The sequence below is a fragment of the Pristiophorus japonicus genome, chromosome 15, assembly GCF_044704955.1.
Source record: "Pristiophorus japonicus isolate sPriJap1 chromosome 15, sPriJap1.hap1, whole genome shotgun sequence".
Lineage (NCBI taxonomy): Eukaryota > Metazoa > Chordata > Chondrichthyes > Pristiophoridae > Pristiophorus > Pristiophorus japonicus.
Window position 1 is genome coordinate 75695135 of NC_091991.1, and position 26919 is coordinate 75722053.

At 45.2% G+C, this 26919-nt stretch overlaps 2 protein-coding genes across 5 annotated transcripts in view; both read left to right on the top strand.

The window, feature by feature from the left end:
• Positions 1–2888, top strand: part of LOC139280862 (protein FAM3C-like) — a 45721-nt gene extending 42833 nt beyond the window's left edge. The window contains exon 10 of the mRNA XM_070900619.1: positions 996–2888. Coding sequence (XP_070756720.1) covers positions 996–1085 — 90 coding nt within the window. The 3' untranslated portion in view covers positions 1086–2888. The remainder of the gene's footprint in view (positions 1–995) is intronic.
• Positions 2889–17137: 14249 nt separating this feature from the next.
• pus7l (pseudouridine synthase 7 like) overlaps positions 17138–26919 on the top strand; it is a 30235-nt gene continuing 20453 nt past the window's right edge. For 2 of the 4 annotated variants that reach the window (XM_070900615.1, XM_070900618.1), the window contains exons 1-3: positions 17511–17595; positions 20581–21533; positions 23027–23186. In XM_070900615.1, coding sequence (XP_070756716.1) covers positions 20600–21533; positions 23027–23186 — 1094 coding nt within the window. In that variant the 5' untranslated portion in view covers positions 17511–17595; positions 20581–20599. Of the gene's footprint in view, positions 17284–17510; positions 17596–17617; positions 17636–20580; positions 21534–23026; positions 23187–26919 lie in introns of those variants that run through there. The other 2 variants (XM_070900616.1, XM_070900617.1) reach the window with 2 other exon arrangements.

Genomic DNA, 26919 nt, shown 5'->3' on the forward strand with positions numbered 1-26919 from the left:
TTCGATCTCTGACTAGGGCTGATATCTGTCACTGCACCAATAATGGCCCTACGATTGGCCTCCCTGTCCTTGAACTAGAGGAAACAGTGTTGGGATCAGCCTGATGACTTCACTTACGATTGATTAACCGGCCGCTACCTGCTGTGGAGGCTCACACATGAAGAATGGCAACTTGAGGCAGTTATCAGAGGACCATGAACCATCAACCTGCACCCCAGTGTTCTACTGCCTTCAAAGTAAAAAAAAAAAAGAGGCAGCAAGTGGTAATTTTTCTAATCCCCCTCCTATCCACCACCACCTCCTTCCCTATTCCCTCAGTAATCCCACATCACTAGCTACTTTTTGGCTGAAAGGCTACTAATTTTTGAAGAAAAAAATGTCCCCAAGTCTGGGACAATTTTAGGGTTTTGGGCCAGTGCACTTGCTAGGATCGGCACACTTTGCTCTGAATAAACAGAGAACCTTTCTTGTCTGTGTGGTGGAGCATTAACATTTCTGGGAGTTTGTTGAAATCGTTGTTTTCTCTTCATTTAATGCCTTCCCTGAGAACATGTGTGGAACTATGGCATTGAAAACATTTCAGTGTCCCACCAGCAACAGAAGATTGATCACTAATTTATCTCATTGTTTTGCCCATGGGCAGTCGAGGCCAACTATAGGGTTAGAATGCATGAAATAATTGGGCCAAAGATGCAATGTTTTCAGAGTATTACTTATAGTGAAATAGCAACATTTGGGAAACACAGAACTAGTTGGTTGGAGCAGTGGCTATTTTTAGGCAGTACTGGTTGAGGAGCTGGGGTGCTATAGAGCCATCACTGGTGGGAGTGTGTAATTACAACATAAATCTATATGCCTAGTTGCCATTATAAATGTGGATGTCGGAATTTAAAGTTAGCACAAAAATGTGATGGGAAGTAGGATTTTGCAGACCTAAGATTTCCTAATATGGATTGCATTGTGTGTATTCTAATATAAATCTTTTGCACTTGCAGCACATAAAGAATAATAAAGATACAAACAAATATGAAGGCTGGCCAGAAGTTTTAGAAATGGAAGGATGTGTTCCTCAGAAAAAGGAATAGAAGCCATGCAGCCATGGCAGAAAAGTTATATTTGGACATTATAATTTTCCTTGCCTTGTGTTCTCCAAAGCTGCTTATTAAGTCTCAAATCAATTTTACAAAAAAAATGAATGGTTGATTGGCAGTTTCATCCTTTGGCCCTGAAATGGGAGTTAAACTATTTTTTTTGTAAAGTGCTTTGAGCGTACAGTTTTCAGTTGTTCTGGTAATACTTCTGCTTAGAGTTAGAAAAGGAAAATCTGCTGAACCTTTTTGTGTCTGAATCTGGGGTCCATACTTGAACCAATACTAAAAGAAAGAAGAAAACAAGCTAATGTGTTCTCCTTTTTCTCTAACACATATTTTGTTAAACTGGGTTTTCATGTGACTACGGCTCTTTTCAAGATGGATTCACTTTCAGACAAATTGCAAAGAATCGAAATAAATTTGTTTGGAAGTTAGTTGCCCATCATGTTTCCTAGAGGTTGAATTTAAATGATCTATTGTGTTGCAGTTTGCTGGTCTAGAAATGTACAGTAAATCATGGAAAATGAAATATATTGCCGACCGTTTTCGTACTTGAAATTGTTCTTGCAGGGCGAGCATGTTAAAACCCAAGCCCATTGCTGTGTCTGGGAACAGTGTTCTGAAATGAATGTCAGCTGGTCAATAGCACTTGCAACTTATTAGAATTGTCCTTTTTAAAAGAAATAATTCTCTATTCTTAATGCTTGCAAAAAGAAATCGGTATTCTAGCCTTAAATACTGTTTTTTTTTCAATGTAATGAGTTCTAGTATTTCTGAACATAAGTGAATTTATGCAATGTCAAAGAACAATGAAAAGTCATGTTTGAGTATATTTATTTATACTGGTTTTTTAAAATGTTTTTAAAACCTTGTAGATCTGGAAGTAATGAAAAGTACTTATTTTTGGTTTAATGCTGACCTCAAATGGAGCAACTTTCTTGCTTCTGTAATACAGCACAGCTGATTTAGCAGCTTCCCCTTTTAATAGTGGTTTTCAAACTTTTTTCTGTGTGGGAGTTGACATTTGACATTCCTGGAGAACCCTGGTCCTAATTTCTGCAAGCAAGTCTCCTAACCCAAGCAAAACAATTGTTGCAGGAGATGTCATTTTTAATATACTGCAACAGAAATATTGTGTTAAGTCAACGGACACAAAACCCGTGCGGAAATCTGAGGGCCCAGGGGCCCTAAATTTCAACATTAGTGTGTGAATATACATGGGAATGCAATTGAAACAATGGCTCTTGATAGTAATCCTTTGTAGAAGAACTTCCTTCATAACTGACTACTTTCCATTTTTTCATTGTGAATAATTCTGTCAGACCATCTCTGTGATTTTTATAATCGTCAGTTGGGAAAATCATGCGCCGGCAAAGGCCACTATGCATTTTTGTAATTATGCAGACACCGCTCTTCAGTGTAAAGTATGATTTGGTTTTCTGCCTGTTTCTGTTTACTTGCAAAACGAATCACCAGCCCAATGCACTGCGCACAGGTTCATCACTTTGCCGTGTAATTGAGAGCACTCCGCTGTTTAACTGTGAATATTGATGAAATGTTTAGAAACAATCTATCGCTGCAGAAGGAAAATGTAAATAGAGGTAAAACAAAATGATTGTGTTTTTCGGAGGGATAATGGAATTTTTCAATCATTTTCTAAGTCTGACATTTTGGGCTTTTACTAATTGTAAAAGATTAGAAGCAATATGTATGATTTTGGCTTTCTAAAACTGAACTCAAATGGAATTCAAAATAATATTGTAATATAGACATAAAAATAAATCAGATTGAAATTAACTGTGTGCTTTATTTAAAGCTTTGGAATCCAAGCCCAAATGGTCACATGGATGGGCCGAGAGTTGAAGCTTTGTTACTAGCTGTGCTGTTTCCTCCACGGAATACAATGAGTAGCTATAGTAAGAACTCACAACATTAGGGTCCTATGGTTTGGGGCCTCTTGGGCAGTGGGAACGAATTGGAGAATTGAACTTCACAAGGTGCAATTCGATGGTTTCCTGAGACACTGGCCTTTTTTTGCGTATATAAGCAAATTCAAATCCCATACCAAGTCTCTGGTGACAATCCATACCCAGTGCTGGCTTTACCAATAAAGCACTGTGCAGTTTCTTGCTGTTTCTTCTGTCAGCTTCACATTAAGTTTCTACAACAGTAGATCCTTCCAGCCCACTGTACAAATTATCTGCCAGATAACCCAGTCTGCAGTTTATATTTGCATCAAGCAAGTGACTGTGGCCATGTTTGCCAGGGAAAACCATTTTAATCACTGAGTGGAGAGGGCACAGTACTTTTACCAGCTGGTAGGCATTCTAAGAGAGTAAGGCCTCTTTGATATTCCATGTAACTGTAAGGGCTCCTCATGAAAATCCCAATGCATACATCACCAGCAAGGATACCACTCCGTTGAAGTCATCCTTCATGTTAATGCTGGTCTTGGAGCACCCACGATGCTTGCATTCTGCAGTAGTCCACAGTGTGTACTTTGTTTGAAAGCACTGACAGAATATCGTTTTTGAGGATCCTAGGCTCCTTCCTCACCCCCACCCCCCTTCCCACCCCTTCATCAGCAGTCGAGTAGATCCAACGAGGCTCATGGCACCACATGAGTCAGTGTTCGAACACTCCATTCAGACACTGAAGCAACAGTACTGCTGATTAGACTGATGAGATGGGATGTTGCTGTATGGTCCATCTGAGCTGTGCAAAATCATTCTTGCATGCTGCATCATTTCAGAGTATGCTGCAGGTCCAACCAAAAGGGAAAGGGAGAGGAGGAAGCAGACATGTAGAATCATGATCTAGCAGATAGAGTGGCATAAGTCATTCAGAACTGCTTCTAGTAAGGGACACTTACTCTTTCGTACCATCTTTCATCCAGCTACGATATCCCACACACATCTGCATAACTTGCACATTCTGTATTCTTACACGACCCAGGCAGGTTGCACATCATTCCCTGTGCTTCTATGTTCTGCCTTGTTCTTCCTAACCCAAAAGCATTGAAACGGCCAACAATGGGAAACCAACATTCCAAATAATTTTTCCGACACCCGGGCGTCCCCTTGGTGATTGTGTAAGGAGTGCAGGATCCATTCCTTAATATTAAACCGTGACAAAATGTTACCCGAGTTTCAGTGTTGTTTTCCAGAGAGAGAACGAATGACAATCCTTTGAGAGCCTGCGGAGTGCCATTTGTGATATCACGTTGATATTCGGTGTGAGAAAGCAAACGTGAATCTTTCCGGTAATATGTTAATCACCCTGAAGATCAACTAATTGCTAAATTAAATTGGACCGTCCAAGAAATTTCCAAGTAGTTTGTTTTTTAAAGTCGCCACACTAACAATTAAGTGACTTTATGTGGATGTGTGCATGTTTGCTCTGCTTCCTTTTAAGCTTTGAAAAGTTTTGTTCTTTACAACTACACTAACATGAATACTGAAACTTAAAATAGTTGAAGTGTAGTTTTATTGATCAGGAAAAATTATATCAAGTTGGAAAAATCAATGCTTTGTGCCAGGACCCTAACCCTAAATTTACAAGGATGATACCAGAAATGCGAGGGTATACCTATCTGGAAAGGATGAACAGGCTGGGTCTCTTTTTTTTTTTCCTTGAAAACAGAAGGCTGAGAGATGACCTTATAGAGGTCTTTAAAATTATGAAACGTTTTGATAGAGTGGATACAGAGAGAATGTTTCCACTTGTGGGGAACAGCAAAACTAGAGGCCATCAATATAAGATCATCACCAAGAAATCCAATAGGGAATGTGGAAGAAACCTCTTTACCCAGAGAGTGGTGAGAATGTGGGACTCGCTACCACAAGGAGTGGTTGAAGCGAAGAGTATAGATTCATTTAAGGGGAGGCTAGACAAGCATATGAGGGAGAAAGGAATACAGGGTTTTGCTGATTGAGTTTGATGAGGAAAGACAGGGGGAGGCTCGAGTGGAGCATAAACGCCGGCATAGACTGGTTGGGCTGAATGGCCTGTTTTTGTGCAGTATATCCTATATAATCCTATATAAAATTTTAATGGCTAATAAGCTGGGATAGATTCCAGATTCATCAAGTCATAATGTGACTGCTTTGCTGAGACAGATTTACTGACCACTTTGCCACAGAGCTGTACAGTAATGTCTTTCTACCATGACTGAACCTATGGAATATAATTTTCAAATGAGGTTCTGGCCCCTAAAATGAGATGTCATTTCAATACGGTTCACTGACTTGCATGAATGGGCTGTGCCACACTGGTTCTAGTGGCCATCTTCGTAGCTACATTAACAATCCCGAGAGTAACCCCTGTTGACCATAGGATGATGGGCTAATAAAGACATTTTATAAATAGCAATCCATAACTCCAGACTATAGACTATAAAGAGTAGAGGTTTTGGTTCAGGCAAAGCAGGATTGGGCCTGAAATTTGCAGATGTATCACTTGCTGAAAACACCAAATTCCAAACACTTTCCTCTTGTGTCGTCAGTCAATGTATTGAAGCTCCTGGTCTAGTTTGTGCCAGCAGCTTGCCATGAAGGGAGAGGGCAGTAAATAGCGCAAAACTGTAACTATTAAATTTGAAGAAAATTAAAGGGAGGCAACCGCCCGAAAAGAAGAGTTTCTTTAGCCTTCAAAAATGTTTAAAATCTCCATTGCAGCCTTTCCAAATGCAGTTTGGGGAAAAAAAAAGTGAGTGGCAAAATAAATATGGAGGTACAAAATGGAATTTGTAGGCGATACCTGAGTGATTGCAGCATAGGACCACATGTTTGATGTCTGGCAGAGAGGATGTAGTGAGTCATTCGATGGGGTGTGAGGAGGGTTACCCTGTTTGCTACTCCAAGGCGTCCTTGCTAGAAACCAGCAACAGATGTCTGGCCAACAATGGCAGCCAGACTGAATGCTGCGTGCAGCACCTGTCCGCAGATTTGGGAGAAGATGGCATTTTTTAAGGAATCTGACAAGGTAAGATTACCTAATAATATGGTCCCAGGTAGATAGCCCCAAGATGCCATGACAAATGTTGCTTGTCAACTATTTCACATTTGCTGCTTGCTATGTCAAGCCATGACATCCCCTTACTGCTCTTTCATAGCATCTCGTGCATCCCCTTACTTTAGTGGGTAACTTACAATTGAAAACATTTCCCACTGGAGCTTCCAAGGGCTTCACGGATCACACCACTAACAACCTGGTTGCATGATATATGGTCACTCAGGTTGGGTTCATGTCTGTCTGTTTGTCTGTCTGTCTAGGTTTATTTCCAACTTGCAACATCTTATTGTTTAACTTCTATATCATACTGGCATAGATTACAAGGGAAGTAAACCAAACTGAAGCAGAACTGAAAAATCCTAAGCTTTTGACTCCCTTGAGGAGGCCACCATGTAGATCCCTGTGTCCATGAGCCTGGAAGGAGTAGGGGAAAGGTGAAGTCACAGGCTTAATCCAAACTACGGGCTAGTACCATATACTCTTATGTCTCATCCTGCTTCACGCATAAATCTCACACTATTATTTCTTTGAAAGACGGTATCTCTTCAGTGTCCTCAACATTGTCATTGAAATCCTGGAAGAGCAGGCTGCCAGTGATCAGAATAAAATAACCTTTTGTATCCCTCTCCTCAGACCAGCAATAGCTGCACATATCATGGAGAATTCACGTTGTATGTTTCAGGAGGTGGCATCAAGTAAGTCAGTGTACAGGTGAATAGAAGCAGCAACCTGCCATTAATGCTGTGTACTTTCTCAAATTAATCAGTGTAACTCATTATCTCTTTCTCCCCCACCCCAAATTTCTTTACTCCTGCTCCGTGTCTACCTCACCTCCTTTTCCTGTCCCTTGGGATATCCATCTGGATGATTGGAGCCATACAAAGTAAAACTTGCATTTATATGGTGCCGCTTACATCTTCAAGACATCCCAAAGTGTTTCACTGCCAATGAGTTAACTTAGAATTGTAGTCACTCTGCTTTTTATAGGCAAACACAATAGGATCTCTTGCATTCACCTGGACAAGCAGATGGGGTGTGAAGGATGCACCTCTGATTAATACTCTACTGTATAATAAAGCATCAGTGTAAATGATGTGCCCAAATCCTGAAGTGATGCTTGAATGTACAACCTTTTAATTCAAAGGTAAGAGTGCTACCATTGAGCTGAGCTGACATATAATATAAAGTCTCATCCATTAACCTGATTCACTTAGAAAGAACAAACTTTTTATATAGCATTTTCATAACCTTAGGATGTCCCAAAGATTTCTACAGCCAAAAAAGTACTTTTGAACTGTAGTCACGGTTACTCAGTAAAAGCCAAACACCCTACCCTATCTCAAGGTGAAGAATCCGAAGCAGCATATCAGTTGTTACTGGATTAGGAGTGCTGTTGCCTATATTGTCACTCTCACTGCATCAATGAATGGAGTGTAGAACAGGGATGCTCAAAGGGCTCGGTTCACAGCAGGGAAGTTGATATTTGATTTCAGGCCTGTTTGCCAGCCATGCAAACCTTAGCGATTTGCCATTCAAAGTCGGATTGTTACAAAGTTTATCAACAAACTAAATTTAGTAGTTGAAAGGAAGCGGGGAAACCAAATATCTGTATATAGGAAATTGAGGCCTCAGCATGTAACATCTTTTAATAAGACAACATCACAGAAATGTAGCACGCTTGAGTGGCTCCTGCACAAAAAGAATAACTTGCATTTATCTTGTGCCTTTCACATTCTTGGGTTGTCCCAAAGTGTTTCACAGGCAATGAAGTATAGTCACTGTTGTAATGTAGGCAAACACAACTGCTAAGGCCTCACAAATATCAATGAGATAAACAACCAAATAATGAGATTTTTTTTGTGGTGTTAGTTGATGGATGAATATTAGCTATAGTACCTTCACATAATGCCATGGGGTCATTTACATGCACCTGAAGGGGTAGGTATAAACTTGATTTAACATCACAATCCAAAAGGCAGCACCTCAAACAGTGCATCACTTCCTCAGTACTACTGTGCTGTGTCAACCTCAATTACTTGAGGCAAGAGTGCTACTACTGTCAACTGTGGCTCAGTGGGTAGCACCCTTGTCAGAAGGTTGTGGGTTCAGGTCCCACTCCAGGGACTTGAGCACGTAAATCTAGGCTGAGATGTTAAACCGAGCCCTTGTATGCTTTCTCAGGTGAATGTAGAAGATCCCATGGCACTATTTTGAAGAAGAGCAGGGGAGTTATCCCCGGTGTCCTGGCCAATATTTAACCCTCAATCAACATCACTTTAAAAAAAAAAATTATCTGGTCATTATTACATTGCTATTTGTGAGAGCTTGCTGTGTGCAAATTGGCTGCTGTGTTTCCTACATTACAACAGTGACTACACTCCAAAAAGTATTTCATTGGCTCTAAAGCGCTTTGGGAAGTCCGGTGGTTGTGAAAGGCGCAATAGTCTTTTACTACTGAGCCAAGGCAGACACAGTCAAGGGCCATGCTTAGGCTAAAACCCATGTCCTCTGGTAAGTTAAACATCAGATATAGCAATTATAGAAAATAGGAAAATACATTGTTCTGAACAGCCTATCCTTTTCAAAGGGGGTCTATGATTTCTTAACCTTTTCTCTGATCTAAGTCAAAATGATTTTAAAAGCATTTAAATTGGGTGGCTATTATAAGCCTTGGTATTTAATATTTTTAAAATCCCCCTGATGTGGTTTCTGAGTTAAAACCTTGTCAGTTTATTTATAAAGTATGTTTATTACAACATTACAGCAGTGACTACACTTCAAAATTAGTCCAGTGCTAAACTCACTGCAATGCCATCGTGGCATTAGTCCCAGCAGGAGGCCCCAATGTAGCATAGCCATTACATCAGTGCAGCTAGAACAGCCTGTGCTGAAAGTGATGCTGTCTTTTCAGAAAGCAGCTCGGTGTCTGAAAGGGGAACTGCCTTCTGAAATGAAAAAAATAAAAATCATGTAAAAATAGGCAGTTTTTAGCCATTACAGCTCAATGGCCTTCTGAAAAAAATTAACATTGAAAAGAATTCCCAAATGGGAGTCTTCAGCACTTAAAGCTTAATTCCCTTCTGCACCTAACAAAAGGGAAAACTACCTCAGTACTAACACAAATGGCTCAGCCAGTCAGGGACGGGGCACCCAGGGTCTCGTGCACACAGCACTCCAGCTTTATGCAGGGGGTCAACACTGCAAGAGAGGTCCTGTACCCACAGGGCCAGGAGGTACTCCAGAAAGAATGATGTGGGACCACATCACCGAGGCCGTCACTACCTGCAGTGTTGCCCCCACCACCTGGCTCCAGTGCCCAAAGAAGCTTCATGATCTCAGACCAGTGGTTAAGGTCAGTGAATACATCTTCAAGAGCCGTCTCCTACCAACTGCACCACTAGCCTCACGCACAACTCCCTCCCATCACTCACCTACAAACAATCGGTACTGAACACAAGGCACACATCCCATTCCTAACTTCACCTCAACCGCCCACCACCCGACCCCCCCCCCCCCCCCCTGGGAGGAGACAGGCTGGATGAGCCCTTGGCCAGCGACAGGGCTGAAAGGATACAAGATTCTCATACGTTATCTTGCTTTCCGCCCTCTCCTCATCACAACTCCGCCCTTGTGCCTTCCTCATTTCATACACCCAAGAAATGTATCCTGCCCAGCCAGTGGGTGACCAAGAAGAGGGAGTGAATATTGAAGAAGAAACACCATCACTTGATTTCGCACTCCCAGCTCCTCAAGGGCGACCTGCCAGGCCATCAGCAGTCTTCCCCACTGAAAGTCAGTAGCCTTCCACCAACCATGCTGCAGCCATTGGGGTAGCACTGCGTGTCACCCTCCTGCACCAGCTCGCGCAGTACCGTGAAGTGGTATGTCACCACGCTGCTCCTGGGCCTCTGTATGCCGCTCCTTTTAAGGCCCCGACCTGCCGCTGATGTTCTCTCGCAGGTCGGGGCCGCCATACTGCTCCTGGGCCTCCGTACGCCGCTCCTTTTTGGATCCAGGTCGGTGATTGGAGCGTGGGCAGATAGAGCAGGAGCAGCGAGAGGGGCGAAGGAGCGGTGATAGACTGTAGAGGGATGTGATCAGGGCCCACGGGAGGCGCGAGTTCGGGGCCAGGGGCAGCACGGGCCAGCCCACACTGTGATACATGTGCACACTAAATCCATGCAGCAGAGCTGGTCTCCAGTTGTCATGGGTAATCCTTGCCACTGGACCAAGACCTAGCTCAAGCCCGTGTGGTGGCTGGTGTGCAACGGCCACCCCACGTTAAAAAAAAATTCACGCACAGGCATCTTCCACCTTTCAGGATGTAGTTCGGGTCCTTCATTGAAACACCTGTGAACTTATCCTTTTTTTGGCATGGAAGCAAGTCATCCTCGTTTCGAGAGACCTCCTATGATGATGATGACTGTGTGACATCAGTAGGATAGACAAAGGCACACACAAGACAGTCACTAAGGGAATGCACAAGGGTGATTTGTACTTGATGAACAAAGTTGGATTGGAAAGTTTGCTTTGTGATGGCTTTTATTTCAGCATCGCGGCCAAGAGGACACTGTGATGGTCAGAGGGAAGGTAAGGTGTGGGACTAATGTTGAAAGGGGAATTGGGGTCCTGGTCACTTGGATCGCAGGTGAATGATTCCATCCTGGATATCCCGGCCAGAAAGGGGCTGTCTGGGTTGCATCCTTCCTTCTGCTTCCTCCTCTTCTGCGTCTTCCTTTTTCACGTCTTCCTCTTCCCTCTGCAAGCGGATGCTGTAAATCTGAAATAAAAGGATAAAATGCTGGAAATACTCAGCAGATCAGGCGACATCTAAACCTGAGATGTGAACTCTGTTTCTCTCTCCATGGATATTGCCTGACCTGCTGAATGTCCCCAGTATTTTCTTTCTTCTCAAAGGCTTTCCTTTACCATCCAAGGCCTTGCAAGCATCCAGCAGTGCTCCCCGCACACTTAAAAAGCTGTATTTTGTATTGCACCAAGCCACTACTTCAATAAAGTAAAAAAAATCCAGTCCTAAAGCTTAATTGCCAACTTACCTGAATGTGTGTGTGTCCCTTTAAGAAGTGCTGACAGCTTCTCTGTCAGTCTGCTGAATGCTCATTTTTCAGAGCGAACTTCGGACCCAGTGCTGAACTCGGCGATAAGGTCGAAGTTCACTGACGTTCCTTCTCTTCATTCACATCTCCGTGACCAGATCGGCTAAGGCCCTCATCAAAATGGCAGCCGCCATGTCCTGTATCAAAGAAGGGTGCTTGAGTGGCGACCGCCTTTTTTAGCCAGGACAGCGGCGCAAACTGGTGGCAGTAAGTAGCCCAAGAAGTATGTGGTCTCCTTATTCTTGCTGCCAATATGTACCACCTCACACTTACCTAATGTATTCCTGTAAGGAGTCTCAGTCCTTCTCTGCATTAACTACACCTCCAATTTGGTGTTGTCCACAAATTTTGAAATTATACTTCTGAATCTCAAGTCCAAATCTTTTCTGTAAATCGTGAGTAACAGTGGTTCCAACACCGATCCTTGTGGAATACCACTTCCCATCTTTTGCCAGTTTGAGTGACTACCTATAACCCCTAATCTCTGTTTTCTGGTTTGTAGCCAGCTTGCTATCCATTCTGCTACCTGTCCCCTGACTCCACATGCTCTGACCTTAGTCATAAATCTACAATGTGGTACCTTATCGAAGGCCTTTGAAATTCTAAGTACATTACATCTACCACATTAACCTTGTCTCAACCCTTTCTGTTACCTCTTCAAAGAAAGAAAGACTTGCATTTATAAAGCTAGCTTTCACCACCACATGTCTCAAAGCACTTTATAGCCAAGGAAGTAGTTTTGGAGTGTAGTCACTGTTGGAATGTGGGAAACACAGCTGCCAATTCCCACAAACAGCAATGTGATAATGAGCAGATAATCTGTTTTTGCTATGTTGATTAAGGATTAAATATTGGCCAGGACACCAGGGATAACTTGCCTGCTCTTCTTTGAAATAGTGCCATGAGAGAGCAGACAGGGCCTCAATTTAATATCTCATCTGACAGCGAGGCACTCCCTTCAGCACTGCACTGGAGTGTCAGCCTAGACTTTTGTGCTCAAGTCCCTGCACTGGGACCTGAACCTACAACCTCTGACCCAAAGGCAAGTGTGCTACCCACTGAGCCACTTGACACTGACAAAAACATTGGTTAAGTATGACTTCCCCTTTCGAAATTCATGCTGACCATTCTTTATTATATTTTCAGTTTCTATGGGCTAGACTTTCCACTATGATCATTTCTGGCATTAGTGCTTTTTTTATTTTTCAGGATCGCTCGAATATCGCCCATTTTAAAAACCGCTAGTTTTGCCTTTTTAATTTGTGCGCTAGCATTAGCGATGTGAAATGGGCGATAGCGATGTATTCAGTCATTCAAGGCTGGCGTCCATAGCCACGGCCATTCTGCGCATGCCCTTTTTTTTACAGGCAAATAACTTTGCCCATGATTCGGGAGGTCAGGGGTCATCAAGGCAAAGGGAGGGAGAGAGAGAAGGAAGGTTTGTGGAGACTTGTGCCGTTGAAGGGATTGATACAAAGATAATCAGATAACATGGAAATGGAGCACGAGGAGTCGGGAGAGAGTGTTGGGGAGGTTGCAGGGAGAAGGAGGGCGAAAGCCTTCTCCGAAGAGGTGAATGAGGCCTTAGTCCATGAGGTGGAGACTTGGTGGGTCCAATTAACCCGAGATGGGCGTGGGAAACCCTCCCCCCCCCCCCCCCCCCAGCGAATAAGGGTGGATCGCCACGATAGTCTCATTGGTGGCCCACGATAGAGGCAGACCAGTGCCGCAAGCACTGGAACAGTCTTGTTTCATCCGCAAGAGTAAGTATTAAATTATTAAATTTATAATTGTAATGATGCACTAACTCATTAATTAGAATGTAAATCTGCCGGATTGTAATGAAGCTGGGTAATCTTGGGTAGCTTCCCTGATAAGATTTGGACTGGGGTTGGAACCTGCGCCCTTTTACTCTAACATTGCTGAGATGCCTTAAACTCAATCGATAGTATTCATTATTATTTAAAGGCTTTGATCGAAAATTAGGGCCAAAGGAATGACTGGAAACAAACAGACCGCAAACACTCGGCATTTCTACCACTTTCGTTTAGAAGGAGAATTATTAAATTATATCGCTGCTTGTGTGCTGTGAGCAACTCTTTAACTTGAGCACCGTCTCCTTTTTGGTTAGGTTGGTGGATGGGGCACTGAGGGGTCCGCTTACCTATACCCAGACTGTGTGAGTCTCTCCGTCTGCTGTCAGTCACACAGTGACCCAGCCTGGACTGGGGGAGAGCTGCCCTGGCTCACTGTCTGCCCTGGGACACTTTGGGACATTAGCTTTGGCCACACAGAGGTCTTCGAGCACAGCCCAGGAAACAGTACCCCCTCCCCTCATGGTCCTGTCATTGCCGAGCTCACCAGTGGTCCTAATTCCCCTCCCTCGGGGTCCACTGTTGATTGCAATAACCCGCCTCCCTCCCCTCAGGCCTTTCCTGGGGATTGTACACGAGAGGGTTGGTGTCAAGCATTAGTTCCTAAACACGATCTTATTAAATATTCTCTCTGAACGTAGATGTTATAATCATGCATCCATTGGATACAAACCGTATTAGCATATAACGCTAACGATGAACAGCATGTGGGGTGATTAATTGTGGATTACAATATCTGTTGTGTTTCCGTAATAGTACCTAGGCAATTAGCTTATGCCATGCTCTTGTCACGTTTGCAGAGGAAGATATCTGAGAATCAGGCAGAGCGGAGGCAGGCCGGAGGAGGGCCTGCTGACCTTCACACTTTGACTGATCTCGAGGAGCGTGCTGCAGCATTAGTAGGCAGGCATAATCGTTCTGCCGCCCATGGTGGTGCAGATCCCGTTGTTGCGCCACGTGAGTAATGTGTAAACCAGTGGTAATTTAAAGTAATTTAATGCCATTTGATTATAATATATGAATGATGTAATGTTAGAAACATAGAAACATAGAAACATAGAAACATAGAAAATAGGTGCAGGAGTAGGCCATTCGGCCCTTCTAGCCTGCACCGCCATTCAATGAGTTCATGGCTGAACATTCAACTTCAGTACCCCATTCCTGCTTTCTCGCCATACCCCTTGATCCCCCTAGCAGTAAGGACCTCATCTAACTCCTTTTTGAATATATTTAGTGAATTGGCCTCAACAACTTTCTGTGGTAGAGAATTCCACAGGTTCACCACTCTCTGGGTGAAGAAGTTCCTCCGCATCTCGGTCCTAAATGGCTTACCCCTTATCCTTAGACTGTGACCCCTGGTTCTGGACTTCCCCAACATTGGGAACATTCTTCCTGCATCTAACCTGTCTAACCCCGTCAGAATTTTATATGTTTCTATGAGGTCCCCTCTCATTCTTCTGAATCTGTCACCATTCAGATAATAGTCTGTCTCTCTGTTTTTACCACCAAAGTGGATAACCTCACATTTATCCACATTATACTTCATCTGCCATGCATTTGCCCACTCACCTAACCTATCCAAGTCGCTCTGCAGCCTCACAGCATCCTCCTCGCAGCTCACACTGCCACCCAACTTAGTGTCATCCGCAAATTTGGAGATACTACATTTAATCCCCTCATCTAAATCATTAATGTCTGAAAGTGTTATGCATACAGCTTCTGTACTCTTCTGTCCTCTCATGTTAATTATATGTAACGTCTCTCATTCACGTTTATGATAGTAGTGTTGCTCCTCGTAAAAATGCCTGCGCAGCGCAAGCATCTCATGTCTCCCCTTCTCTTCTACTAACCTCAATGATGTTTTCCAGCTCCAAGTGCAACGGGAGGCCCCTGGAGCATCACCCAATCGCTGCAGGTCGTGCTGACCACAGGGGAAGAACAAGATATGACCGAGGAGGAGGATGATGAGCCTATAGGGTTGTCTGTAGTACCTGCGGCAACATCACCCTCAAAGGATGAAGTGGCGGGGCCAAGTGGCTTGTAGCAGGGCACTCCTAGTCATCCAGTGCCCACGCCAACCCCGCGGAGGTTGGGTCGGCGAGGTAGGCACACGCAGCGACAGGCAGATGTGAACGAGGACATGGTGTCTCTGTCGAGGGCGAGCATCGACATTGATCGAGAGCTCCTCCAAGCAATTGGTGGGTTGACCGGCAACATTGCCAAACAGAATCTTGGAGGTCACGGGGGGCATATGGTTGTGGCAATGCGGCGAATGGCTGACTCCGATGCCATGCGGCAGGCAATAGTTTTTGGATACGGCACTGCACCCCAAGGTGCCATACCACCATCAACATCGACAGATATGGGTCAGGAGGAAGCAATTACTTCTGACTCGGAAGAAGTTTCTTCAGAAACAACTTCTCCTTGGCCCCCTGAAGTCAATCTGCCGACGTCACCCCTCTCCCACCCCTCCCCCCCCCCTCACAGCAGCAGCCCTGGAGGTGCTCTACTGCAAGCCGACTTGGCCCTGTTACTAGGGGCGTAAATGGGAAAGGGGGAATAATGATGAGGGGGGGTAGGGTAAAGGCAAAGGAGGGAAGCATGGCCGCAGGTAGGGAGGGGGCCTAATTTATTTTCATTAAAATTGTTGGCTGTGCTTGTTATTAAAAATTTGTTGAATGCTGGGGGTCGGGGGAGGGAGTTTTTGTAGTGTTACCGTTATTTTAAATGTATTGTTGGTTGAAAAATGTTGTTGACTGTTGGGGGTGGGGGGGGGAGATGGGTGTTATAGTTTGTTTTTCAAATTTTACATCAATTGTTATTACATTATTAAAATTTTTTATTGAACTTTACAACTGTTGTGAAGTGTCTTCTAACAACGTAAGGTTAAACATCAATACAAGGGTTGCAAACAATGGCCAGGCCAGGCAAAGATGAAACGTAACGCAACTGTAGCTGTCACCAACGTGACTGCACGCAAAGAGTTCATTTATGAGCTGCTGACGCAATAGTCTTGCAGCTGCGTAACTACCATGGGGCTTTTCCAGTGGTGTGGGCGGGGGGGGGGGGAAGCGTGGGGTCATGGGTTCATTGCCAGGCTGATTGTCCTCCCCAAGGTCCTCATCCTCCTCCTCGCCTTCCGCCTCCCCGCTCTCCTGAGGTGGACCGGCAGTGCAGGTCCTTCCTGTCCCACTACTGGTGTCAGTGTCCCATGAAATGGAACCCTCCTTCCCACACCAGTCTTTCACCCACGCATTCACCTTCCTGATCTGCCTATCCCTGTGCCAATTAGCATGTTGCTCCGGTTGTTTGCCCGAGATTGCCACCCGTGAGTTCCTGTTTTTTAATTTAGTTCCTAAATTCTGATATTCCCGTGACAGGACCTCCTCCCTTTTCTTCCCTATGTCATTGGTCCCAACATGGAGCAGCTGGATCCTCCCCCTCCCTTTCCCTTTCCCTTTCCCTTTCCAAGTTCCACTCGACTTGCTCTAAGATATCCTTACCTTTGCTTCTGGACTCTTGGTTGCGACTGCAGAGGGAGCTATCTATGCCCCTAATGATCGAATCCCCTATAACTACACCCTTTCTCTCCCCCCTCCCTCGCCCTTTGATTGCCTCCTGCTCCACGTTACCATGGTTAGCTTTCTGGCTGTCCACCCCACAGCCTGCAAGTACATTATACTTGAACCTTTCCAGTTCTAACGAAGGGTCAGACCCGAAATGTGGTTCTCTCCACAGATGCTGAGATTTCCAGCATGTTCTTTTTTTTTTAATTTCAGATTCCAGCATCCGGAGTATTTCGCCTTTGTATAAGTATATTGTGCCTGTTGGACAAGACCAGTGTCTGTGGGACCTCTTTCTCCATCTCCCCTTGCACCCCCTGCTGACTTACAGTCACTCTCGCTTTTCTTTGGGAAGGAAAGCATCCTGGAAGACTTAGAAGCGATGATTTCTGTTATTTGGCCATGAAGATCCGGTTTGGGTTTCGGTGGGGAACTTGCCCTTTAAGAGCTGCGGACTCGATGTCCTGTTGCAAAGGGAGGAGGAGCTGAGCGCCGCCCGGTCCGGGCACAGCTCAGCAAGGAGCCGGGTGTGTGCAGAGACTCCAACCATTCACCTGGGCACAGCAACCCTACGCCAGGTGTGGGGCAAGGATCCTTCAGCAAGGCTCCTTCAGCAAGGCTCCAGGTAAGTTCTGCGCACTGTGTGAAACCAACGTGTTCTTTTTTTCCTCATTATTTGCATCGCTTCCATGGAAACCAAATGTGCGTGTAGTTGCAATTGGACCCGCACGTTGCAATTCAGTTGCACGTGATAGCTATTTATGTTGCAAACTACAGTTTATAAATGCCGGATTTCCTGATGCAGTATAAAATTCGAGGCCTGCGGATCAGTTCAACCTCTGCCAATGAGAAGGAGGCGGAACAGCAGAATGGCATGTTCTTAAAGGGGCCATGCTTTCCTGCAACAAAACTGTTTGGCTAATTTTATTTGGGAAAAGTAAGAGAATTACTGCATTTCCATCACGGTGGCATCTCGCGTGAGTCATGCAATCCTGTGTTTTGAAATAATTTACCTTTTTTAATTGTGTTTGTAAATCGCCAAATACATTTTCATGAAGGAGGTGATTCTCCCTTTATTCAGGTAGTAGAGATGATAAATCCCAAACTTCAATTCACTTTCCAAACCCCCTTCTTGAATCCATCTAATACAGTGGAGAAAGGCCCCATGGGTTGTTCGACGACAAACTTAACAGAAAGGAACTACAAGTTATTATTCACTAAAAAAACTTTTGTCTGACGATAGGTCGGACTCATCAGAGTCACCATCCATTACCATTCACGTAACAAGCCTCCCCCAGCCCTACAGTGCTCTTGAACTCGCAGTTGTTCTGCCTCTACCCCCCCCCCCGGCCCCCTGACTTTTTCACCACCATCACCAGCTGTGCCTTCAGCTGTCCGTAAGCTTTACACTCTGGAATTCCTCACTTAACCTCTCTGCTTCCATCACCTCTTTTAAGGTCTTTAAAACCCACCCGTTTGACCAAGCTTTTAGTCATTCTTCCGAATATCTTCTTCTTTGTCTCTGTGGACATTTTTGTCTGATTGCGTCTCAGAAGTGACTTGGGAACTTTTTTCTACGTTAAAGGCACTATATAAATGCAGTCTTTTGTTGCGTGTGGAATGTGGTCATGGGATTGTGAAATTGGGAGTAGTGATGGTGCTTTTGTAATGTGGGATGCTGGGAATGGGATTCCCAGATGTGGTGGAGCTGAAAGTGGGGATGGTGGAGGAGGGGCATGTGTTGAGAGTAAATATTTTAAATCTCTGTGGAGATTTGAACCCACAGCTCTGACTCCGAGGCAAGTGTGCTACCACTGAGCCAGGCCTGGAGCCTGCCATGAATTTGTTGGGGGGGCCTTGTATCAAAGATTGTAAAATTGCATATTAAAAACCCCTCTTTCAAGTAACACTCTCTTTACCATAGTCAGTGTTGTACTTTTATTGAATACTGGCAGATTTTCCTTGGGATTAGTTATAGCCAGGCAGAGGATATAGAAACATAGAAACATAGAAAATAGGTGCAGGAGTAGACCATTCGGCCCTTCGAGCCTGCACCGCCGTTCAATGCGTTCATGGCTGAACATCTAACTTCAGTACCCCATTCCTGCTTTCTCTCCATATCCCTTTATCCCCTAGTAGTAAGGACTACATCTAACTCGTTCTTGAATATATTTAGTGAATTGGCCTCAACAACTTTCTGTGGTAGAGAATTCCACAGGTTCACCACTCTCTGGGTGAAGAAGTTTCTCCTCACCTCGGTCCTAAATGGCTTACCCTTTATCCTTAGGCTGTGACCCCTGGTTCTGGACTTTCCCAGAAGGGTCAATGCAGCACCAGACTTCCCCTCTAATGTTGCAAATCAGTCAAACATATGTAGAACTAGATTGTTAAGACCTAGCTCAAATCTGCCAAGACAAATGTAGGATGCGACAACTATTATCGGGACTGACAGCCATTACTATGCCCATGTAAATATGTCTGGACAACATCAGCTTAGTGCCCGTGGGCAAAGATCAGCAGCAGAAAACTGACCTTAATGTCTGTACTCACTAACAAATATCTGTCATTACAGTTTCTCTGAGCTAGAGTACGGGAAAAGTTTACACTTATTTTTAATTCTTATACCCGCACCTCCGCCCCCCAACAGTTTTATGATGCATGCTGGGGTCCAGTTCTATAGGCTTTGACAAACCTCCTACACCCCAACTGTAATGTATTTGCTTCACGGGTTCTTTGCTTAAGAATTCATAGTAACACATTGCTATTAAGAATTCGTTGGTTTATTAGCAAAGGTTTAACAATCACACTACACATTACCAATTCATCCACTAGGCTCACAACCATCTGCTAACCGTGGATCTCCTGAACCCAACTGGCTGGGGTTTTATTGAATCTTGTGGACATCACGTGACTGGCTAAACTACTCCCAATTCAACAGCTCTACAACTATTTTGTAAAACCTGTAATTCAAATGCCCCCTTTTTAATGGGGGGGGGGCGGCAGGGGCACTAAAACCGACAAATAAACAAATGAAACTTTAGACACTAACAGATCAAATTAAAATTTGGTTGCGGGGGGTGATGATGCACTCCAGTCCCTCCGGTACCCACCTCTTGTGGAAGGCCGCAAGCGTATCGGTGGACACCGCGTGCTCCATCTCCAGGGACACCTTGGCTTGAATGTAATCGTGGAAGAGAGGCAGGCAGTCGAACTGAATGACCGCCCGCTGCCTAGACCGGCTGATGGCTCCCTTGGCCATGCCCAGGAGCAGTCCTACGAGGAGGCTTTCCGTCCTGCCCGCTCCCCTCCGCACAGGGTGCCCAAAGATCAGGAGTGTGGGACTGAAGTGCAACCAGAATTTGAGGAGCAGCCCCCTCAAATAATGGAATAGGGGCTGCAACCTCACACATTCAACATAGACAAGGAACACGGACTCCTCCAGACCGCAGAAATTACAAGTGGCCCGGGAATCCGTGAACCAAGTTTAAAAACTTATTGCACGGGATTGCTCTGTGCAACACCCTCCAGGCCAAGTCCCCAATAAATAGAGGGATGACTCCCGTGAAGAGAGCACTTCATTGGTTGGTGTTTGAAACGTAATGACTAAAATGTAATATGAACATACAAAAATGACAGGCAGGAAAAGACCAGCTAGCCCACCAAGCCTATCCATACCACTTATGGCTGGAGCATCACGACTGGTTTACAATGTTTACAGGAACTACGCACTATATGCAAAACTTTGAATATGTTGTACAGTTGTTATCCAGAGTATGTTGTGTACTTTTTTCTCTCTCGCTTCTCCATTTTCAGCCATTCTCATGTTGTATTTTGGGATATCTTCCTATTTCCACAAGGCCCATAATATTTGACTGTTTCATCCTGTGATTGATGTTGCTTGTGGCTTTGCTTTACTTCACAGCTACCGATAAAGGTTTGACATGGAGGCATTCCGGCACACACACAGCAGTGTGGATGCTTCGCCCTTGTGCTGGGTCAGTGATCATACCGGCTTCTCTGGCACTATTAAGGATTCAGCCATTGACTTTGTGGTGACGGAGATTGATGTGCGTGGACAGCTAGTCAGCAAAGCTGGAGTTGGTTGCGACCTGGATACTTGTAGCGTTGAATGCGAACAAGAAAAGTCCCATCCGTCACGCAACAAAAGACTGAAGAAACCAGAAAAGTCACCGGAAAACCTTTCTGGATGGCCAAACCATGACAGATTGGAGGATGCCAAAGTTGTGCACGACGAGGTTGACCAGATTGCTGTTTGCAGTTTGTCGGAATCTGCAGCTAACTCTTCTTCAATGCCAGTGTCCGAGGCACAGGGCGGTACTTTGGATTTGCTTTTGGGTAGTTCGGTAGCACAAGCGCTGGAAAAATTTGCCTCTTCAGCTAAAGAACGTAGGCCTGCGGCGGGGCAGGGGGCAGTAGATGAGGCCACGCTTTCACTTGGAACTTTTCAAGAGAAAAGCCAGCGAGCAGCCATCCACTTGGCTGTCCGCCAGAAATTTCCATTCCTAAAGACCGTTACCAACAATGCTGAAATTCAGGCCCGGCCTGACCCTCAGTACTCGGAGCTCTGCCACTTGGTGTCTGAGAAAGAAGCAGATGGCTTGTTCTCTTTCTTGGATTCAAAAGACACAAGTTCCAAGTTCACATTTCAGCGCGATGGAAATAAGGAGCACCGGAAGGCTGTCCACCATTTTGTCAGCAAGTACTTTGGGAAACTGGTGGAAACTAAAAGCTTTTCGGAACAAGGTGGCGGCAGTCGCCATGGTGCAGTGATCACCGTGAGATTTAGAGACAAAGTTACATCCAGCAGGAAACGAAATGCTAACGATTGCCAGGCAGTGCCAGCTACTTACACAGGTATTGAAATCACTTTGTGCTTTTAAACAATGTGTAACACCTGATATTTTTTATATGATTTTTTTAATGCATTTATAAGAATTATTTGTAATATTTTATGTAAGTTTGGAAGAAAAGGGGAAGATTTATTTTCTTAAGGATACTGAAACATCAGAGTGGGCAGCAACATATGGATTGGAATGGAACTGAGATTGAGGAAATGAATGTCATCCGGAGGACTGTTAGGGCCCCAAATGGAACAGTTCGAGAGATGTGAATGGCAATGCTTTAGACATTTTGCTGCAAGGAAATAATGGAGGGAAATTTTTCCACTTAACTGCCAATCACTCATGAAGCAAGGAGCGTTCCTGAGTCTAAGACTAACATAGTTAAAGGAGAAAGGAATAGAAGGATATGTTGATGGATTTAGATGATCATCATCATCATAGGCAGTCGCTCGAAGCGAGGATAACTTGCTTCCACGCCAAAAAGGGATGAGTTCACAATGAAGGACCTAATATTCCAGATCCCGAACTACATCGTGAAGGGTGGAAGATGCCTATGCTTGGATTTTTTTTTAACGTGTGGTGGCCGTTGCACACCAGTCACCACACGGGTTTGACAGAGCTAGGTTTTGGTCCAGTGGCAAGGATTACCCAAGACTAACTGGAGACCAGCTCTGCTGCACAGACCAAGCGCGCACACATATCGCAGTGTGGGCTGACCCATGCTGCCCCGGCCCTCGCCTCTTCTGGGCTCCAGATTCACGCGTCTCCTGGACCCCGGTCACTTCCCTCTATGGACTCTTGCCACTCCTTCGCCCCGCCTGCTGTGCCTGCCCGCACTGCAATCAGCGACCTGGCTTCGTAGCCATCGCCCTCCTGCAGCAGCACGCGCTGCTCCCTGCAGTGGTAGGCCGCCGCACGCTGATCCCTCCAATGGCCCCGACCTGCTGATGGTCTTGCAAGCCGGGACCGCGACAATTTCCGGGCCGGGCCGCCACAAAGAAGAGTGGGCGGAGGCTTGTGTGGTGCACCAACACTGGCTTGGACCTGTTGGACCAAATGGCCTGTTTCTGTGCTGTAAATACTATGTAAAGAAAGACTTGCATTTATATTGTGCTTTTCACAACCTCAGAATGTGCCTCGGCTCTTTACAGCCAATGAAGTACCTATTCAGTGTAGTAATGTAGTTAAAGGATGTGAATATCCATAATTGAAATGGAGGCCAATTGATTAACGGCTGGGGGTTGACCACAGGAACTGTGCTTGTTCAGCACGGAGTGCGTTGGTATGTTGTCTCCCAAGCCCAGCTCACAGCCTGGTTGGAATAGTGAAAGTAAATAGTTCTAAGTTAACGATTCATCCACTTGAATTATTATTTTCTGGATGGATAGATATCCAGGGGAGAATTGGGGGTGGGGGTTTGTAAATAGATTTTATAATTATCTCTGATATAGTTGGCCTTGAACAAAAACGAACAAAGATTTGAATATCTTGTGTACATCCTTGAAGCTTTTACCCTGCGTAAAGCGAACATGGAAACCCTGGAGGCAATCGCTTGCCTGGCTTCAGAGCTTGGTGTGGTACCATCGGATTTCAGCTACGCCGGCATCAAAGACAAGAAGGCTGTTACTTCCCAGACTATGGTAGTGAAGAATGTGACAATCGACAGGTAAGTTCAGATGTGTTTATTTCAATTCATTCTCTGGGTGTGGCATCAACAGCATGGCCGGCATTTATCACCCATCCCTAATTGTCATGAGATTGTGGTGATAAAACTGAGTGACCAACTTCAGCAGATAGTTAATCATCCACATTGGTATGAGACTGGAGTCACATATAGGCCAGGCCAGGTAAAGGCAGTAGGTTTCCTGGCTGGCCTCCCTTCTTCTACCCTCCATAAACTTGAGCGCATCCAAAACTGTGCATGCCTGTGTTCCTAACTTGCACCAAATCCTGTTCACCCATCACCGCTGTGCTCGCTGTCCTACATTGGCTTCCTGTCCACCAGCATCTTCATGTTAAAATTCTCATCCTCGTGTTCAAATCCCTCCATGGCCTCACCCCTCCCTATCTCTGTAACCCCCCGACAGCCCTATGACCAATGACCCCTGCACTGCCCCCTGTGCGGCCTGCCTCCTCCAGTGCTCGGCCCATTCCAATTTCTGTGCATGCGCAGTACCTACAATGTAAAAGCCAGTGAGCGGCCTGCGTGGGACTTCTCGGAACACTTCACGGCCGCGCAGCTTGGGAACATTGGCTGCCAGGACCCTCTGAGAAGTCTGCGTTCCTCCAGCACTTGTGCATCCCCCAATTCCTTCGCCCCACCATTGGCAGCTGTGCTTTCATCCTTCTGGTCCGTAAGCTCTGAAATTCCCTCCCCAAACCTCTTTGCCTCTCAACCCCTCTCTCCTCCTCTTAAGACCAGTCTAAAACCTATCCCTTCGACCAAGCGTTTTGTCAGCTTCCTAGTATCCTTCAAAAGCAAAATACTACGGATGCTGGAAATCTGAAATAAAAACAGAAAGTGCTGGAAATACTCAGCAGGTCAGGCAGCATCTGTGGCGAGAGAAACAGAGTTAACCTTTCAGGTCTAACGAAGGGTCATTGACCTGAAATGTTAACTCTCTTTCTCTCTCCACAGATGCTGCCTGACCTGCTGATTACTGTGTTAATTTCTGTTGGTTTGATACTGAGCCATTTTAATCCTTTTCCCTTGGCTGGCCTGCTGCATCTGTCCTCTTCACCTGCAGTTAACCTGTGCTAAAAAGCACTGTAGGTTCTTCCTGATTTCCCCGGCCTCCCCTGCCCGAGAAGCAGATTCTGCAGTATTTGTCGGTATCTGTCATAAGCTTCCCTTTTTTTCTTTATCCTGCCCTGTATGCCCCTTGACATCCAGGGGGCTCTACATTTGTTGGTCCCACCCTTTTTCTTTTAAGAGCACATATTTGGCCTGAACCCTCCAGATAGAAACATAGAAAATAAGTGCAGGAGTAGGCCATTTGGCCCTTCGAGCCTGCACTGCCATTCAATTAGATCATGGCTGATCATTCCCTCAGTGTCCCTTTCCTGCTTTCTCTCCATACCTCTTGATCCCCTTAACTGTAAGGGCTATATCTAACTCTTGAATATATCCAATGAACTGGCATCAACAACTCTCTGCAACAGGGAATTCCACAGGTTAACAACTCTCTTGAGTGAAGAAGTTTCTCCTCATTTCAGTCCGAAATGGCCTACCCCTTATCCTAAGTCTATGTCCCCTGGTTCTGGACTTCCCCAACATCGGGAACATTCTTCCCGCATCTAACCTGTCCAGTCCCGTCAGAATCTTATACGTTTCTATAAGATCCCCTCTCATCCTTCTAAACTCCAGTGAATAAAGTCCCAGTTGATCCAGTCTCTCCTCATATGACAGTCTAGCCATAACTGGAATCAGTCTGGTGAACCTTCGCTGCACTCCCTCAATAGCAAGAACGTCCTTCCTCAGATTAGGAGACCAAAACTGAACACAGTTCAGGTGAGGCCTCACCTAAGGCCCTGTACAAATGCAGTAAGACCTTCCTGCTCCTATACTCAAATCCCATAGCTATGAAGGCCAACATACCATTTGCCGCCTTCACCGCCTGCTGTACCTGCATGCCCACTTTCAATGATCTCCCCCTTGAATGCCCCCCACTGCTCGGACACTGATTTACCTTCAAGTCGTTGTTTCCAGTCCACTATGGCTAAATCACCTCACAGCTTAGCAAAGTTGGCTTTTCCCCAATTTAGAACTTTTATTCTTGGGGCATTTCCGGCATCTTTTGGGACCATGACCCTAAATTCCCAGTTCTGGTGCATGTTGCCCTTGTTAAGTAGCTGTTCAAATATATTTTCCTCCAACAACTAAACATTTAAAAAAGAAACTGTATTTGTATTTGGAAGGCATTATACATCATTAGCTGTTTTGTGCAGCTGTGTTCTAGTACCTTTTAATGGTAATTATTAGCTGTCTTGATTTTGATGGGGGCAACACAACAGTGTGTGTGCGCTCTACTCGTAACTCCTTCACGGCAAACAAGTCAAAGGTGGGCAGTGGAAACATTACAAGGACAACCTCAAAGCCTCCCTGATAAAGTGCAACATCCCACTGACACATGGGAGAGCCTGGCCAAAGACCGCCCTAAGTGGAGGAAGTGCATCCGAGAGGGCGCTGAGCTCCTCGAGTCTCGTCGCCGAGAGCATGCAGAAATCAAGCGCAGGCGGCGGAAAGAGTGTGCGGCAAACCTGTCCCACCCTCCCCTTCCCTTAACGTCTATATGTCCACCTGTGACAGAGACTGCGGTTCTCGTATTGGACTGTTCAGCCACCTAAGAACTCATGTTAAGGGTGGAAGCAAGTCTTCCTCGATTCTGAGGGACTGCCTATTATGATGATGAGTATGGCAGGGGTAATGGAGGGGTGGGGGTGGATTGAAAAAGCATTAAAAAATATACGGGGGAGGAGAAGGTTTTGCCAAAGGCTATGTCGGGAACGGTAGCATAATGTTTTATGTTACTGGACTAATGATCCGGAGATGTGAGTTCAAACCCCACCATGGATTTAAATTCAGTTAATTAAATAAATCTGGAATAAAAAGCTAGTATCAGTAATGGTGACAGTGAAACTATCGGATTGTCGTAAAAACCCATCTGGTTCATTAATGGCCTTGCGTGGTCTGGCCTATATGTGACTCCACACCCACAACAATGTGGTTGACTCTTAACTGCCCTCTGAAATGGCCTAGCAAGCCACTCAGTTGGAACAGCAAACTATGAAAAACAATAATAAGAATAAAACTGCACGGACCACCCGGCATCAACCTCTGCACCGGCTATGGACACGACAAAGGCATACCCAGCTCAGTCGACCCTGTAAAATCCTCCTCACTAACATCTGGGGACTTGTGCCAAAATTGCGAGAGCTGTCCCATAGACTTGTCAAGCAACAGTCATACTCACAAAATCATATCTTTCAGCCAATGTCTGAGACTCTTTCATCACCATCCCTGGCTATGTCCTGTCCCACCAGCAGGACAGACCCTTCAGAGATGGCAGCACAGTGGTATACAGTCAGGAGGGAGTGGCCCTGGGAGTCCTCAACGTTGACTCTGGACCCCTGAAGTCGCATGGCATCAGGTCAAGCATGGGTGAGGAAACCTCCTGTTGATAACCAGCTACTGCCCTCCCTCAGCTGATGAATCAGTACTCCTCTATGTTGAACACCACTTGGAAGAAGCACTGAGAGTAGTAAGGACACAGAATGTACTCTGGGTGGGTACTTCAATGTCTATCACCAAGAGTAGCTCGATAACACCACTACTGGCCGAGTCCTGAAGGAAATAGCTGCCAGACTGAACCTGCGACAGGTGGTGAGAGAGCCAACAC